Below are 18,605 nucleotides of genomic sequence, written 5' to 3'. Positions count from 1 at the left end.
CTACTATACACGATGGCAAGATTGTCAAGGCGGCAAATGCGTCAGTATATTGCTCTGGGAGACACGGATGGAATCCTGGCTAGCAACCTCAGAAAATTTGGGGGGGGGGTGATTTGTCTCGGATATGTCTGGTTCCATCTCTATCCACTGGACCTGGCCGCCATCCACTGGTCCTGATTAACTAACAGAGGCCTTCTTAGTGTCCAAAGAATAAACTAAACTAATAAACTCCATAAACTCAATTAATTACATTATACAATATGTTGATTTAGAAAAATAAATAAAATATAAACTTAACTGACTATAAAAATTATTATTCAGTCCTTTTTGAATTTCATATTTTAAGTTTTATTTAAATCTATTTTAAAATATTTTAAACGATATTATGAAAAGAAAAACTTGAACATAATTCATTTAAGTGCACTTAATTTATTTATATACAAAGAATATTTACAAATTTCAATGCTTGTTATAACAAACATATTCTGATTTACAAGTACGTAACAATTAACGTTAGGAAAACGTAACTACTGGTACTTTCTTTTCAAGACACTATCCATTATTAATATCTTCACTTATATTGCTACTTTTACCTATTAATAAACTAATCGTGGACGAAAGTTCATGGAAAATATAATTTAAATTTTTTATTTTCTTTAATCTTTTAATCTTCAATCTCAAAAGACACTGTGGTCATTTTCTTATCATAAAACTAATTTTAAAATCTATTAAAACAGTTAAGATGTTAATTAACAAGTATAATAAAACAATTCTGTGACTTTTATTAAATAAAATTGCAGTGTAATGAATATATTTCATATATAATCAGTAAAGGCGTAAATAACACAGGCGGATATTTAACATCGTAACAAAACTATTATGCACGAGCATTTAATACTATAGACCTTATAGAGTTAAAAAACATTATTTTTATCACTTTTGATTATTAAATTAAAATAAATACAGTTCATAAATATCAGTAATTCTCACATTCTCGTTACGAGTTTATAATTAAATGATAAAGTATTGAGTTTACATTTTATTTGTATTTACACTATTCAAGTACATTGTCTCTTTATAATTAATTCTAATTTGTAATTTAAATATTAATACAAATTATTGACTTCAAAATTAAAACTTTCAAACAATAACATCAGTGAATAAATAAATAGATTTTATATCTTTTTAACTTTATAAAATCTTCAAATAAGACTCGATACTTTTTTACAGGAACTTTCGAACCGAAAAGAAGTAGCCTCTTTTTTCAGTTGCTGTTTCAAATTGAATAAAGTACTCTTCAAATGTTGACTTATCTATATCAAAAGTTTGTAGACTTAGTTCTTGATCCAAAATACAAATACTTCGGTATTTCGTATGACAACAATAAAAAAATAATTTCATTTTTTTAGTTTGTCGTAAATATCAAAAATTGCGAACAAGGTAATTATTTTTCGTCATATATCTTGAATTTTTTATTTTATAATCAGATAATTCTGTTTCAATCTCTCACCAAGGCGAACCAAGAGGAGGGGCTTTCGGGCAGGAACCATGAAAAGTATATTTACACTGGCGATTAACATTATGAAGTAAAGTGGTATTGAATCTTTGCGCACTTCTGTCTATCATAAAAGGCTTTTTGGTGCAGTCGAATCCACCAAACTCACAAATTCTATAGTGATGAAGTAAGGCAACTTTCTCTGAGACTAATACCGGAAATGAGCCTAGAATATATTAAAATTATTAAATGTTATATAGTGCTAATATAAGTGTAAAAGAAATATTTTATCACTAATTACAATAATCTTAAGAAATGATAGAAGGAGCAAACATATAGGTACTGTACCTATATATATTAATGCTGTCAAATTGAAATTTTACACTGAAATTTTCTGGTAGTACATTAGTTATGTGGAATCATCTTAAATCTAAGCATATTTTACTGTCAACTAATATCAAAAAATCCAGCAACGAGTTCCTTAACTTTTCCGGTAACATTTCGTGGCACCATCTATTATCATATTTTATTATTAAAAACTTTTTATATTTTTAATTATTATATGATGACAAGAAGCTTAATTTTGAGGATAGAGATGAGTTTTAAAAAAATTGTAAATGCTAATAACGAGTAAAATCGTCATTAAGTCCGACCGTACTGAAGATATGACACGACCCCCTTTAACTTACCAACTCCTTAACCTTTTATCACCAGAATTTAATAGCATCAATTCCCTACTAAACAAACTTCCCTGCAAAATTTTAGAAATTTTCGACAAAAAGCGCGGAAGTTATTAAGCTTCAAACATGGTGAACAAAATCATGCCACACACACTAACATTTATGCATACAGAAATTATTCCCGAATTTTTTTTTTTTTTTTTTTTTTTTCCATTTCTCGACGTTTCAAGATCCCGAGTCCAAAAATGTAAAAATCTTGGAGAGTGCATTTTTTGACCGATCGCCATACTTTCCTTCTGTTATGTATACCAGCTGGGAAAGTACAAATGGCAAGTAAACACAAAGATACTGTAATAATGATACCAATTTCATTGTACAGTATGTTCAAAATCGATCTTGAAAACAGGTTTTATTACCAACACTAGTATATGTATATATTATCTTATTTTCGACCAATTACCATTGGTATACTTCTAATTGTCTTTAATTTCACTCTACTGCAACTCTAATCTTTATTATATAATATTACGCTTTCTTATATAAAATAAATACCAACATAAATTCATTAGAATTTTTATTCGAATCTTAAGAAATGCGATCTGATATATTTAAAATTTTGAAATAAGCTATTTTTCTTTTCTCGTTTAGAATTATTTCACGCAATTCTCTAGTTTTACATTTATATTTTATCAATATACTCATATTTACCTGACATATGTTTCCAAACTACGTGGTTTCCTACTTCCAAAGCTCTTTCCGGAATTACTATAAATTTGGAGCGACTACCATATCTCATTGTTCCTCTCATTCTTTTGGTTTTATACTGTGTTAGAAGATAGGGAATGTTTCCAGGTAGTGTTTCTGGCAGAATTCCGTACGCACGAGTATCATTTTCCCAATATAAATAAAAGAAAGTATTGCGGAAGACAAAACTTCCCGGTTTTCCTTTCTTCATTCTACTGCTTTTTTCCAAATCTTTAAGAAGACTAGAATAGTCATTATGCTTTTTCGGTACGATAAATTCGTCGAAATCAACCATGGCCACATATTTGAATCGATACATAGTTCTGAATAAACAATCGTTGAGAGATGCAAAAATACCTTCGGTACGAATCTCTTTCTGTGATTTAATATCTAAATTCCATGGCAGAACGGTTACTTTACCCTGATTTATATAGCTCCTTAATACGGCATCCACGTCCCTCCCTACGGTATGATTATAAAAGTAAAAATGTTGAACTCCCATAAGCGAATAGAACTCTATAAATTCTACTAGCCAAACTGCTCGATTGTAAGAATAATGAAGAGGCTTGACGCAGACTGCCATATTTCCTTTCGAGATACTTAGATTTTCTTTATTGCGATGAACGAAGAGAATGATGGACATATTCAATTTATCTTTAATACCAATGGTTACAGATACAGGTTCTTCGGGAATTGGAGAACGACAGTTAAAAAAATACGTGGAATATTTCAAATTCCAATGTTCTTTCATTAGTTTCTTTTGAGCTTCTGATTTGGCAGATTTACCATTCGGATAACGAATCAAACATTCAATAGGAGGGCTATAACGTGTCAGAGTCGCACCTATAACACGAACACTCGCTGCACCTCCACGATTATCCCAATAGGCGGAATAAGCGAAAATCTTATTTGGATGTCCATGGCACATTTTCCACTCATCTACCCACGAGGCACCTGTTAAATTTACATTATTTTTTAAGGCATCCAAATTAGTATTATTTAGAAAAGGTCTTTTGGTATTTTTTAATTCTATTTTCGTCTCCGTGTAGAAACTTTTCTTTTGCACTATCGATTGAAAATCATTGTGACGATGAGGTGATCGGTACCTTACTTTCTCCGTTCGATAATTCTCATTAAACTGTATACTGGTAAGTAGCAAGAATATTCCCAAAGAAGCAACCAAAATCAGAAATACATTAAAATACGAAGAAGATATTCTACGTCTAAATTTACGATATCCGATGAACAGATGATGTCTTAGTTTCATAGTTTTATTTATTCATTTTATCTTCTAAATTTTTCTTGTTTTCTCTGAAAGAATAACAGAAAACATTTCAATTTATTAATTATTAAAATATATAAGAATATATTTATTTAAAAAATTAATAAATAAGTATAATTATATATATAAGTATAAGTATATTAGATTTTTAATATAATAAAATTATGGTTTTAAAAATGTAAGCCTACATACGAAATTTTGGAACAATACTGAAACAATACTGTATTGTTTTTCTACAGAAAATCCAAACGCAAATTTATTGAAAGAATTTTTCAATGTTAAATTCACTCATCATACTTTTAGTTTATTCGAATCGAACAAAATCTTACTAAACCTAAATCGAACATCATGAATGAGTTCAATTATTTGAATTTAAAGTGCAAATTCATTACATTCGGAAAATTTAAATTATAAAATAAAATTAGTTTATGTGAAATCAATTAATAATACGATGCAAATATTAATTAGGTTATGACAGATTGGGACGTAGAAAAGTAAATTTCACTTAGAGGTTCTTACAAAGTGAGAAAGAATTATATTTAAAACTAACAAATATTAAAAAGCACGAATAAAATAAAATATATAGCGAGATAAACGAAAAGAAATCGAATGTAAAATCATTTTATACAGTGGAAACTGTCTGTAGACGTTGCATTATAATCCCGGATCCCATCGAAAAATTTCAATCCAAAAATCCTGGGATTAAAGTAGATACAAATATCGAGATTTCAGGATTGAATTACATTGAAATAATTGAATATTATCTGATTGAGTGATATGGATAATAATACAAGGATGAAATTTAGTTAATTTGTGCTTACTTTTGGATAAATGAAAGATCCTCGAGGGTGATAACTGCCTTTCATTCTCTCTTCTCACTGGCCTCGGTAAGCGGAATCGTAACTCAGAATTTTAAGATTAATAAAGCATTAATCGACAGTAGACTACGAGAAAACATAATCCGTGAGCCTATATAAAATTTCATTCGGATACAATGAACTTCGTATATATAAAAACTATATCGGGATAATTCAGACATGCATCTGTAAACATTCATATTTAACTGGAAATAAAGAAATCTATAACTTGATTAACGCTTTAAAACCGAGTTATCTTCATTACAGCTTTTGTAGAAATGGATATGCACTATTCCTTACCCAAAGGACAAAGTCCAAGGAAATAATATTTCTCTTCTTTTAACGAGGAATTTTCAAGATTCGCTCCTAACACGAGCAATTACTGTTTAACTGTTTAGACCAGAACTAATTAACTGTGTATACTATCTAAAGTTACCGGATTTCCGTGAACAACGACCTCGGAGAAGTTGGATTTTAGCTTTTATTAACAGGTGGCGCTCGCTATTGATTAATTCATTCTTTGGTGTGAAATGAATGAGTAGTATTTTATATCTGAGTTTATAATATGACATTATTAATGGAAAATAAGAAACTTTTGGGATTGCAATCCTAAATATTACAATTATTATTTCACACCGATCTTTATCTTCAGTAATGCACTCAAAGATTTTACAGCAGATAATTCCTAGTCGAAAATTTCTACAATTTACTCACGATTTTTAAGATCCAGAAGCTTATTAAATTAATATCCTAATAATTATTTTGCCGTTCCATATTCTAAATTTCATATTCTAAGTTTTTAGCTGTAAACTCATTTTCATTTTCCCAAGTTAGAGGACAATTTCATATTTATTTTAAATATGAAAATCAACCTTTTATAACATTTGATAACTGTAGTTTCTTCTATCTCCATCTATATTTAAAAATGCCATTCTATATTATGTAATGAAGTTATGGTTTAATAATAACGTGTCAATTATACTCGTAATTTCACCAGCTAATTTACTAAATATTTGTCTTTGCATGAATTTTTAATTTTAAACTTTAGATAATTAAATAGTCTAATTTTACATATAATATTTGTTGACAGAAACAACATGTTTATGTTATAAAATTGTAATTTCGAATGCAAAGAAACATTTTCCAATATTAAGAGAACTTTCCTACCCTTTTTTTCATCAATTCGTCTTATTGTGATGTTATACCTTATTTGAATAATAAATAATTCATGGTTGTTAATATTGTATTTCACAAGATTACTAGAATTTTTGAATTTTCCTATAATAGGTAGTTCTTTTTCACCATATGTATTTACCGACAAAGAATTTTAATATGTTCTTTACGTATCTTACTTCCAGTAAAAGACTTATTTGTTTTGAATTTTCGAAGGGTTTTTTTTTTCTTTTTTTTTTATATGATGACCTTCCTGCCTGCTGCATATTGGTACAAAGATTGAAAAACTAATAAATTTGCAAGGTTGGATAGCAAGTGAATTTAATGAAAACAAGCACACTTTCGCCCAGATCGATAGACTTCGTCAGTTCTGGAATGTTTTCGTTATTAACTGAGGAAGCCTATCCATTTAAGCGAAAGTGTTTTTGTTTTTATTAAATTCATTCGCTAGCCAATTTGGCAAACTTATTATTTTTGTAAATGTTTTTTTTTAGATGTCGTTGTATAAGAAGTACAGAATAACCAAGATTGCACGTATCGTCTGACATATAACCTTTAATTAAAACAAACTAATATACTCGTTCTTGAACAATGTCTGAGTTTATTTCTCCAACATCACTCCGCATACAGACCAAAAACGTTTTTCGCTTTATAAAATGATCGTTTATTTTCTTAAAAAAAATATTAATTAATATATTCGAATATAAATTTTTATTTAAATTCCATCTATGTTAATCTTTCTATTTGGCTTTCAAGTTGTGCCCACAAATTGATCGAGTGGATAAAACCACTAAACACGGGAGTAGTTTTTTTTAACTCTTTCCGCACCGAAAACACTAAGAGGCCTTTTATCAAGCCCATTTTGTGTTCGAGAGCAACTTCTAATAATAATTTATCATCTTATGAAGATAATGATTTTATGAAGAAACAATAGATTTATAAGAATCTTTTCTACTACTTTTATCATTTCTGAAATCCATTGACTGTTTGTTCAACCAGGCCGTATCCCCCAGGCCTTCAATGGGGCGGTCAGATGATGAAGGACCTCGCTTATCCGGACGGACCATTCCCGAAAAATTTCTGAGATTTAACACAAAGATAGTTCATCCCAGGTTTGTGCCTGACTAATGGGTTGACCACGTGGAATTTTCTGAATTATCTTCATGTTCTAACATCTAAATAGAGGCCCGTTTCCATAGGATGATGCTCGTGAAACGTCCTCCTTGGCAGATCGCCCTCGTGTTCCGTTATCTTGTTCCTTTAATTCACTCTCTTTAGAGTTTAATTTAAAATTTTTATTTTATTTTCTAAACAATTCCTTTTCATTTTGTAAATAAATAAAATAGAAATTACAGTGTCTTAAAATGTTCTGTAAAAACTAAAAAAATTAAGAATCGAAAAACCGAAATTTATTTAGGCCTAAAAATAGTCAAAAATCAAAACGATGTGTAAAAATAATTTCAATATATTCTAATCATAAATCAAAATAAGACTGTTTTTACGATATAGTAATTAACTTTAATATAATTAGTTTAATTTTCTGCTTTAATGAAGTTTGAGGGTCATTAAATATCTATCAATGCAGAAAGACTTGTCAAAGATATCGTACCGATGATCGAAAATACCTTACGATTTTATTTGCATTAATATTTTATAAAATTAGAAAATAAACATAATTTCTTACATTTATTTTTTACTAAAAAAATTAAGTGAATATTTACTATAATCAATTAAAATTTGATAATAAAATGTTACATATGTCAAGTATATACTTCTGGCTGTAATCGTTTCCGTTTCCGTAATGTATGACGAATCATTCCGCCATCCTTTAATATTTTAGAAACATTTTTAAATTCCTTCCTATTAATAGTATCGTTATTTAATTAACGTAAAACTTCAGAAATAAGCAGCAAATTTCTATTTACAACGTCAATCAAGTGACCTCTTAATTGTCTGATATTTTCATTGACTAAAAATGGCGGAAAAAACTCGATATTTCGAAATATTAACCGTTAAATAAAGGTGATCATGTAAATGACTGAACGGAAAAACAGTTTCCACTGCATTATTTCAAATCAGAAAGTATGGAAGACAGCCCAATAAATAAATATACGATTGAATAATTATTTAATACTCAAGCTTTGAAAATGGATGGTTCAAGATAATTTTCTTATCATCATCAAAAAATATATATATTAAAATGTTTCAATTAGAAATAAACAGCAAGCCCTCATTTAACGTGTTCAATTATAATGCCAAATTACAGCATAACTTGTTTATATTATTTAACTTATGGTAAAATTTGTTTCCTTTATACACCGCAGTTTACACGAGGTTATCGACGACATTAAGTGAAAACTTTCAAATCTTCTGATTAAAAATATGAGATTTTTGAATCATTATTAAATTAAGAAGTGACATATTATGAGATTACAATAACGTTATCAGACGAATCTTTTAAATACAGTATAATAATCAATATTTTAAAGTTTATAATCTAGCTGTGTATGAATAGAAATGAGATTTTAATTATCATTATTACTGGAAATATTCCAGTGTTTTAAAGCGAAATGTAGTTAATGGTTTTTATTTATCTTTGTTCCATATTTACACTTTCTGTGATATAAAATTTAAACATTATACACCAGAGAATCCAGAAAATTTCTCTAAAGAGCGATACGTTTTAAAGATTGTTTAGGAGATAACACAGTTTAATACTACCTTTATTTATTTATTTAAGTCGTGGATCTTAGAAAGTTTACTTAAAGTATGTCTTAAACGTTCAGATTGTCTAAACGCTAAAAGTCGTCTAACTAATAATCAAGTTTTTTCCATTCCAGATTCATCCCTTCATTCTTGAATTTTATATATTAGCTCTATTATCATCCAATACTTATAATATTAAATTGAATTTTAATCTGTTCTTAATGGAAAACAAAAAAAAAATCTAAAAATTGGATGTAATAGCTACATTTATTTGTCGGAAAATGGCATTAATGTAGTTTTTTACCCTGTGATATACTATTTTCCAGCAGGGAAAAAACTTAAAAAGTTCCATTATTTTACAAACACAATTTTAGAAAATCTAATATCAACGTTTGAAAGGTTTGACTTAAAAAATCTAGATTTATAGAGATTATAAAAACTCGATAGAAATGCAAGTTAAAAAATGTATAAAGTAAATGCAGTGTTAAAACATTCCTATTTGATAAAAATACTTAAGAAAAATATTTCACAAAATAAAAGTTTTATTGCAGTAATAATTCTTTTGAAATATTTAATTAAAAAAGTGATTTATTTTTTACAGTAAAAATATAGCCTAATATTATGAGAAAAAAAAATTTTCATTAGATTATTGATGAATATGAACGTGCATTTTGAGAAACTTTTTAAAGTAATGAAACATAAATAAGGGAGAAATTCATTATTTACGACTCTTTTTATCGTTTCTTTTCTCATTTACATTGTACCTAAAGTTATTTTGTTGTTTCAATATTACTTACTTTTCATTGTGGTTTCATATAATTTCAATAAATATCATTATTTCCATGTTTAACTGTATTTATATTTTATCTTAAACACCTGAAACTCATTAATTTTCTGAGAAAATCTAGACTGAAAGTCTTACTGAACATTGAATGTGAAGCTATAACGTTCGAGCAGTGCCGGATTGCTAAATTTTCTACACAAAACCAAGAATAACTTATTAAATTTTAATATCTAAAAATTAATGAATAATTAAATCAAATATGATCGTTAAATGAAAACATGTATTTAACACTATAACCATTCTTAAATTTTATATTATAATTTCTTCTCTAATAATTTAAATATATAAAAATCATTTACGAAAACTAAATTTCGGAATAACGATAGATTTGAATAGATTAACTAATCTATAAATATTATATAACGTAATATGATAATAGAATAATTATATAGATTAAATTAAATCAAATATTAAAGTTTGGAAATTCGTTAATCGTTTAATAGTATAAAAATATATCTTAACGGACTATGTAATTTCTAAATTGCGCTTCTGATATTCGTTACGCTCTATATAGCAAGAATTATTGACAGTATAAAAGTATCAATAATAAAGTTATTTTAATGCGTAAAAAATTCCACAAAATCTATTTTCAATTACAGTAAAACCTGTCTAAAACGGAACCGACGGTATCGGCCAGAATTTTCTTTTATAGAGAATTATGTTTTTTTATTAATGCGGAAAAATGTGTTGAAAATTCGTGTTTATAACTGCTTAATATAAGTGTTTTATGTTTAAAAGACATGTTGAAAGCATATATACTGTATGCGTACACACGGAAAACAAATCTGTGTAAAAACCAATATCCTTGAAATATGCTTTAATTATGATTTAGAATTTAGCTGTTGTTATGCCGAAAAATTTCTCTTTACTCGGGTTATTTTACGCAATTGTTGCCCAAAAAGTCTTTCGTTCCCGCATCAGACAAATTTTTTAATATAGAAAATTGTTCCGTTCCGTTCCGAGATTTTTTTGTTTAGGCAGGTTTCCGTTTAGTAGAGGGTCCGTTTTAAACAGGTTCTATTATATTTCGTCATTTTGTTTCAGATTTAAAAGCGATTACTTCAAAAGAAAATAACGTTAAAATTAAACACAAAATTCCTATTTATATGCAAGGAATTTTGTTTTCTGTGTAAAACCTTAACTACATACTGTGCTTTTAAAGTAATCTGCTAGCCTCAAGCTTGTAAAAGAATAAAATTTTGTACACCATAAAAAAATACATACTTTTACAAGATAGATTCAAAACTTTCTTTACTATTGTTATATCAAACTGAAAAAATATGTGGCATTAGAGGGGAAAAAATTGAATTTATTACTTTAGTACTTGCATGACAGTAAAGCTAATTTCCGTCCCTTTATTAAAAAAATTGCAATTGTTTAAAGAATAATAATCATTCGCTCTAGTAAAGGAATGAAATACAAAATAATAAATCGGAAATAATTAATGGAACAAGCAGAAACCGCCATTAGCGATGCTAACAGCAAATGTAGGAACTTTTTATTAACATCATTTCTCTCGTTCTAGAATTTCATTTTTCAAATGATGTATTTTAACTCAACTTAATGTCAATCGTATACCATATTACAGTCGAACCTCCAAAAATGGCCACCTCTAAACAGTGACTATATTTTCAGAAACGTTGAACAAAATAACCTCAAAACAACTGCTATTTTATATGTTCCCGTCAGTGGACGTTATACGGAGGTTTGAACTGTATTTGACTTTTTTAATTTGTTTTTTGAGGAAAGAAAATATAATCAAAGTAATTTTTGTAGAAAAGTATCAGAAACTATTGCTATAATTTGTGTTTTAATATTTATTATATAACAATACTAAATTAAATAGACCATATCATATTACCTTGTCGCAAAGAATGTTTTTACGCTCGTTCGTGTACTGAAATTAAATCGCTTAGTAATTTTTAATTATTTGACATTAGTAATAAGTTTTTGTGTCTTTTTATTAATGCAAAACCGGTTTAATTAATAAATTGGTAATTTAATTAACTAAATAAACAAGATAATTTCACTTCTTTTTTTTCTACTTTCTCATTTGTGATTTCGTGATATAATTGAAACGTTGCCTTAGAAACAATTACAACTGAACACTAAGTTACTTTTTAAATTAACTTATAAACTTATTAGCAAATTGTACAAAATAATTAATATATATGCTGGAAGTTTATATCAGTTAACGAGACAGAGTAATTATCCATCCTATTTTTATTTTTATTTTTAACAATTCTGGCGTGATTTATAAGAACGAACACACGATTCTCACCATTAAACAAATTAATACTGTCTATTCATAAAAGAAACTGCGTGATTCAAATACAATAGATTTCTATCTGAATGTATAATATGAAATATAGCTTATATTACACGTGGGTGTGTGTACAACATGAACAAATCACAGGACGATCAATCAATATGTAGATTAACAGCCGTCTTAACACAGATATGTTTTTCTCAGCAAATAAGATATTGTGAATTTGCTATTTTCGTGCCGAGGGTGATTTCCTGTACAGATATTAATATATAGTTCAATTACGATGGTTGTGGAATTTAAAACACTGCTGCTAACATGCTAATCCTTTGTTTAGAAACTTATTTTAAAACTCCGTAGTACCAATATACTGTACAGTATTTGATTAACGAGAGTTTGCTATACGCGATGGCATCGAGGGATTAATTAATCGCGCTAATGAAGGGTTACCTGTACAAATTTGAGATGAAGAACATATTTTAAGTTGAATAAATTAAGAATATGATTAAAAATTGAAGCCCGGCATTGTGACGATGTTACAATAAATAATTGCTCGTTCTAGACGCGAATTTATATTAAAAAATCTTATTTATTGTGACATTATTACAATGTCAGACTGCAATTCTTAATCATATTTTAATTTAAAAATTAATCGTGACCTCCGGCCCTCAACCGGCTCCTCAAATAAAACTCCGTTCTCGAGATTAACGAAGAACGGACAAACGGCGACAGTGGGAAAGTATCGTAAGTATAACTATAAAAAATTTTAATTATCATAAACGTACACTGAATTATATCGTAAATTTCAAGCGAAGATAAACTATAATAATTTTAATTAATATTTTTTTGCGTGTCATCCTTGCGCAGGGACCATGCTAATCTTCTCTGTATCGTTCCAATTTTAGAATATGTACGTCCGAAGTTGTACAATTTTAATTAATATTAAAATAATATATACAGTACTTTACAAATCTGCGCCAATGAAAAATTGCACAGTTAAAATTTAAGATGATTTGCGCCTAAATAGGCCTAGTGTACTTACAAGTAGGCTATTATTTCAAGGAAAAGCTAGGAGAGAACTCAACTTCATTCCACAAAAACGATTTAAAAAAACATTCATTTAGGTTTTTTTATTGTTTTTGTGGAATGAACTAACGAAAAGAGGGGTCCAAATAAAATATGATACGAATTATTACACACTTTGAATAAATTTTTACTTTTAATACTTATATAATGGATTAAAATTTATTAAAAAATATATGTAAATTACTAATCATTAGTTAACTCCACAATTAAAATTTTTTTCCATGTTCAGCATTTACATTAATTTTTTCGTCACAAAGGAAATCTCCGGGCCCCACCCTGGTTACGCCAGTTTAATTTGTAAAATAAAATACACTTTTATAGAACTTTTACATTATTATGGGGCGAATAAAACTACTATATTACGCTGTTATGAGGAATTTCAAATTGTATTCACACCCCATATAATTAAGATACTTTGTGAACATCCGATTTTGAAGCTGTAACAAATGGACTTAATATAAATTAATTCAGAAACTGGTAAAATATAAACTTTTTAAATTAAAAATTTTTTTTATAAATTTGGCAAGATATTCCAAAATTATAGGAAAACAATTATTAACAAAATTAATTTTTTCCAGTAGAACTTATAATATTCTCTAGAACTAAATAATTAAAAACAATACACGCTGTGTATATTGTAAATGAAAAACACTAAAATAATTAAACCGTTTTAAAAACTTTAAACTATAGAAAATTATTTCCATGATAAAGAATGTTTTTTGATTAATTTATAATGTGCATTTATTCTGATAAACAGCGCGCTATCCACGTGGTATTAACTTCTTCAGCTTGCTTATTAGATGGCGCTTACTATCAGAATAAATATGGTATAAAAATATAAGCATATATAAATTTTATAAACATTTATGCGCGTATCTTTAACATAAAAATACATTCTTCTTCATATTTTCTTTTATAGAGAATTTTATAGTTAAAAGTTAAACGAAAAAGTAATATTTTAAGTCATTTTAGGTCGTTTTTTATAAAAATCAACGGCCGAATAAAAAAATTGCAGGTCAACTCAATAAATTTCAAAGATAATAATCGTATTTGGCAATATGTCTATCTTATCTTCTCTATCGCGCCGTTTCCTGTTTAGAGACTTTTTTTGGACTCTTTCCGCCCTGTGCACATTAAGAAGGCCTTCTTATTCTATGCTTATTCAGACCCACAATAGGGACAGCCGGGTAACGACAGACGGGGTCCGACATATTCGGAACAGATCCGCCCATGAAAAATTTCTAGTGTTTTTCGCCCAGTCGATCCAGGATCCCCCAAAATGATAGGTTGGAGCCTTAACCGTCTCGTCCATCCAGCCACCCATAGACTTTGTTAGGAACGTCATTTTTCGCTTAGACCATTTGTTAAATATTTTAATTTTAATGCTGTAAATAATTTGAATTAATACAAACAAAATGAATTTGATAAAAGTATTCAATTTGGTTTAGTACGTTCATTATTTATTACAAAAAGTTCTTATTTAATGTGTAAAAATTTAATTATTAAGTTTATATTCGATAAAACTATTAATAAAATTATTCATTTTAGTGAGAAATTTAGTCTTTTTGTTTTAGAAAATAAAAAAGGAGTTATAAATTAACAGTTTTCCCAATTATTAATTATTTACAAGAAATTACTAAAAATATACGTTACAATGAATGCGGATTGCTCGAATCTCTCTATCGTAATATGTAAGATAGTGATCTTAACTTGGTCATTAATGTTATTAAATTACGAATCACTTCTAGTACAATATAATGTACAATATAAATGAAACATAAATTCATGCAAGAATAGTTAGAATTTGCCTTGTAGCGGGTAATTCAAAAAAGACTTTACGACTTTGGAAGCTTATGGAATTTTAATCAAAAGACTTGCAGAGTTGCTTGAGGTGTGAATTTATAGCAAAACACATCAACTTTGTTTGACATAGTCCACTACCGTACAAATACTCGAAATTTCCTTAATAAACGTCGAGTCGGTGCGTTGGTCGGTGCAAGCGGATAGCATGGTCAACTTATTCCCCAGATTTGACACCTCTCTTTTGGATTTCATCAAATATTGACTACAAATTTCGTTGAGCTTAAAACTGGAATCGTCGTCGCAGTTACTGAATTTACAACAGATATGCTGCTTCAAGTTTGCCAAGGAATTTAATTCAGATGGAGTGTCTGCCGTATCACCAATGTTGCTCACATCGAACCAAAATGACTGTTCGAGAAAAAACTTGATATATTTTGCTATAAATTAATGCCAAACCTTCTACAAATTCTACAAATCTTCCGATTAAAATTCTATACGCTTTCAAATTTGTATTTTTAAATTACTCTGTATTACTATAATAAAAGTGATTAGCATTATTCTCTTATTAATTTTATTTAAACTAATGGTATGAAAGAATTATAAAATATTTTACATAATGGTACATTTCTATATTTATCATTTCATCTATTTAAATTAATGCATCGAAATTTCAGTTTTCTACAAAGAGATTAATAATTCATCATTCATTCAATTTATCTCGTAACTTATTTTTATAAATAATAAATTATTTTATAATCATTGGAATTGTAAACATCAATAATTATTTTTTTACGTTTTAATTGAAATTCAAATCGAGTATAACTTATTTATTATTATTATGTTGGGTTAAGCTAGATATACTCGGTTAACACCGGTGGCTAAGTACTATGCCGTACTTTTTAAATGAAATATTTATGAATTTCTGATATTCTAAAATTTAATTAATCGGAAGAGTTTTCAAGTATAACCTATAAAAGATGTTTTTCAGATTTCGAGACCACCAGTAGCCGAGTAGATAAAACCACTGAGCAATGGTAGTTGGTCGCATCCGACCAATGGGCTGGCCACGTGGAGTTTTGGGTTTACATCATATCTCTAACACCTAAATATAAAACAAATTCCCGTAGTCAGTCCTCCCGGGAGATCGTCCATGTGGTGTGTTGCCTTATCCCATCAATCTAAATCCCTTTACAGATTTCGAAAAGAATTTCCGCAAAATTATTTCTTATTAAACAAAAAATAAATATTGCATTTATGTGGCCATTTAAACATTATTGTAATTTTTTATGAATTAAACTGAAAAAGCATACTTTTTATTTTCTTTATTATTTAGATTATAAATTTTAACAAATTTTAAATAATTAAAATACCCATACACATCAAAACCATTTATTTAAGAAAAACTCGATGTTTCAGTGAATTGAAAAATGTTTTCAATTCATTCAATTATCATACGAACAGACGTTAACGAAATTACCAAATGCATTACTTTCTTACATTTTAAATAACTCAATTCTTCATTGAAAAATTTCGAATAAAATATAAAAATTTTCATTCCTCACAAGAGTCTGATTCAATTTGATTTTGGTTATTTTTGCAAGATTTACGTTGACGTCAACATCATTAGACAGAAAAGAGTGAAAAAATATAACCGTACTTATGTTATTAATCATATAAATAACTTACGGATGTATACAAACAATTGCGATCGTCCTCGATTTTCCAGGAACGGAGATTCTCCTTGGACACAACTCAGCGGATCCACACGCAGTCCACGTCTATATTGAGATAAAACATATACTACTACACGTAGTACGTGACGGTTCGTATCTGGCGTGTGACACGTCACGCTTCTGTAGTAGCGAAAGCATTTCCAATCGCCTTCCGTTCCTTTTCTATATTCGTGTCCACTCGTCCGAAATAAAAAAAAGTTGCGTATTTACATCTCCAGAAGGGGTGCAACCATTTATATTTTTAAGTATTAGATTAACGATTATAAGACGCGATTATTCATTTGATGATTATCGACCATAAAGTTACGATCATAAGAAGAGATTTTCGTGCATCAAAATTATTTCCGTGATCTTATATAACTGAAATTACACAATAGCAAGTTTATAAAAGTAATATCAATTTAAAATGATAGAAATGGAAGAGGAAAAAATCCTCATTTACGATTAAATACTAATGAATGTATGGTTGTAAATTCCCGAGAGAAGCATATAATTGTAAACGCTATTGAAGGTTACTACGATGAAAATACTTTTGCTTCTTGTAGCTGGCTCCCATTTCAAGAAATGGAACGTTCTCTGTATCCAAGCGACTACATTTATGTTAAGCTCAAATAATGTAAATATCTTCTATTGACAATGTTTATGTAAGTTATTAGTAGTTTCGAATTTTTTTTTTAGACCATATACTCTTTCATTTACAATAACATTGAATTACCATTGAATATATTCAACTCAAACTGTGGAAGGTTCCCCTTGTTCAGTCAGTCGTTAATATTTCTCAAGATGGCAGGAGATGGCATATAATTCTTTAATATGTTATTACAAACACTTCCGAAGATATGTACAGTACTGTACCATACAAACAATACAAAGACAGGATCTCAGAGAATTTTTTTTTTTTTTTTTTTTTTTTATCACAACAAGACATTACGTCAATAAGATAAAATAATTTAATTTTGTTTTACATTACAGAAGAAAACTAATATTAAAGAATATCGTAAAAGTAACACATAAATAAGACTTTCGATAATCACATTTTTACATTTTATTCGCTTTATTTTTCCTTTTTGTGGATGAAATTAAACAATTTCGAAGCGATTTTCCAATGAAAGAAGTACTTATTGTCGGAAGAAACTCTTTCATTAATCAGTTTTTTAAAATATTTATCGTTGAATTCGTTGTCCGTAGTTTTCATTCCGTGCTCTCACTAATTGCTGGTTATTAGGCATCAGCGATGCGTGACATTCGACCAACAATTAGCCGATATTTCTGACCGACTTTCTTCAAGCGTAACGTTCTGTAGCTTCAGAATTTTATTGACGGAAGCTATCTAAGGTGATATTTCTTCTTTACTCTGTGAAGGCCGTAACTCTGCATCATTCATGCATCAGTCGATCCAAAGATAAGAATCGGCTATTGACTCTGACAACAAATTTTGCGTACTTTGAATACTTTTCCAGATAAATTTTCGTTTTTATAAAACTAAATAAATCAAAGATAGTGATAATTTTTAAAACGAATCTCTGTTATTTAGCGAAATAACTTAAATATAAGAAAACAAATATTTTTATCTGGAAAGTGTAAAGAAATTTAAATAACTGGCCATTTTCCAACTATCCTCGAAATTATTCAGATAAATGTATGTAGTAATTACAAAGAAATGGTTTCTGAACATTAGAACTGAAATTGCCCCTGTCAATCCAACTTTACCGTGGTGAAACTGGGTCAACGGGAAAGCTTAGAATTTCAATTGAATGGAGTAATAAGTTGGAAAGAGAAAATCTAATTCTAATTAAAGCTAAACAACAAAAATTATATCTTATTGGTATAAAATAAAGAGAAATATTTACCTTGATAATTAGATAAGGAGCGGTGATTTTTCTCAGAATTGCAGATTATGCAATGCGCTGTTTACTTTAGTTAGGTACGATGGGAT

General features: G+C 28.5%; 1 protein-coding gene and 1 non-coding gene across 2 annotated transcripts; both read right to left on the bottom strand.

The window, feature by feature from the left end:
- Positions 1-701: 701 nt before the first annotated feature.
- On the bottom strand, positions 702-16,641 carry LOC136987372 (uncharacterized). The gene is made up of 3 exons (XM_067285113.1): positions 16,623-16,641; positions 2,884-4,230; positions 702-1,721 (listed from the first exon to the last, which is right to left on the bottom strand). The coding sequence occupies exons 2-3, from the start codon at positions 4,184-4,186 to the stop codon at positions 1,507-1,509; spliced, it is 1,518 nt and encodes a 505-aa protein (XP_067141214.1). The 5' UTR covers positions 4,187-4,230; positions 16,623-16,641; the 3' UTR covers positions 702-1,506.
- LOC136987512 (U6 spliceosomal RNA) lies at positions 12,870-12,975 on the bottom strand. The gene has a single exon (XR_010882619.1). It is a non-coding gene; the product is annotated as a U6 spliceosomal RNA (small nuclear RNA).
- Positions 16,642-18,605: the final 1,964 nt, after the last annotated feature.

Source organism: Centruroides vittatus, unplaced genomic scaffold (genome assembly GCF_030686945.1).
Source record: "Centruroides vittatus isolate TY-2023 unplaced genomic scaffold, ASM3068694v2 contig_1218, whole genome shotgun sequence".
NCBI classification, from domain to species: domain Eukaryota; kingdom Metazoa; phylum Arthropoda; class Arachnida; order Scorpiones; family Buthidae; genus Centruroides; species Centruroides vittatus.
This window is presented reverse-complemented; position numbering and strand designations above follow the sequence as displayed.

Bases quoted from the DNA above. Each gene is read 5' to 3' on its own strand.
- LOC136987372 (XM_067285113.1), bottom strand. From the start codon at position 4,186: ATGAAACTAAGACATCATCTGTTCATCGGATATCGTAAATTTAGACGT. The intron at 1,722-2,883 runs GTAAATATGAGT...AATATATTCTAG, and splicing joins AGTTTGGAAACATATGTCAG to GCTCATTTCCGGTATTAGTC.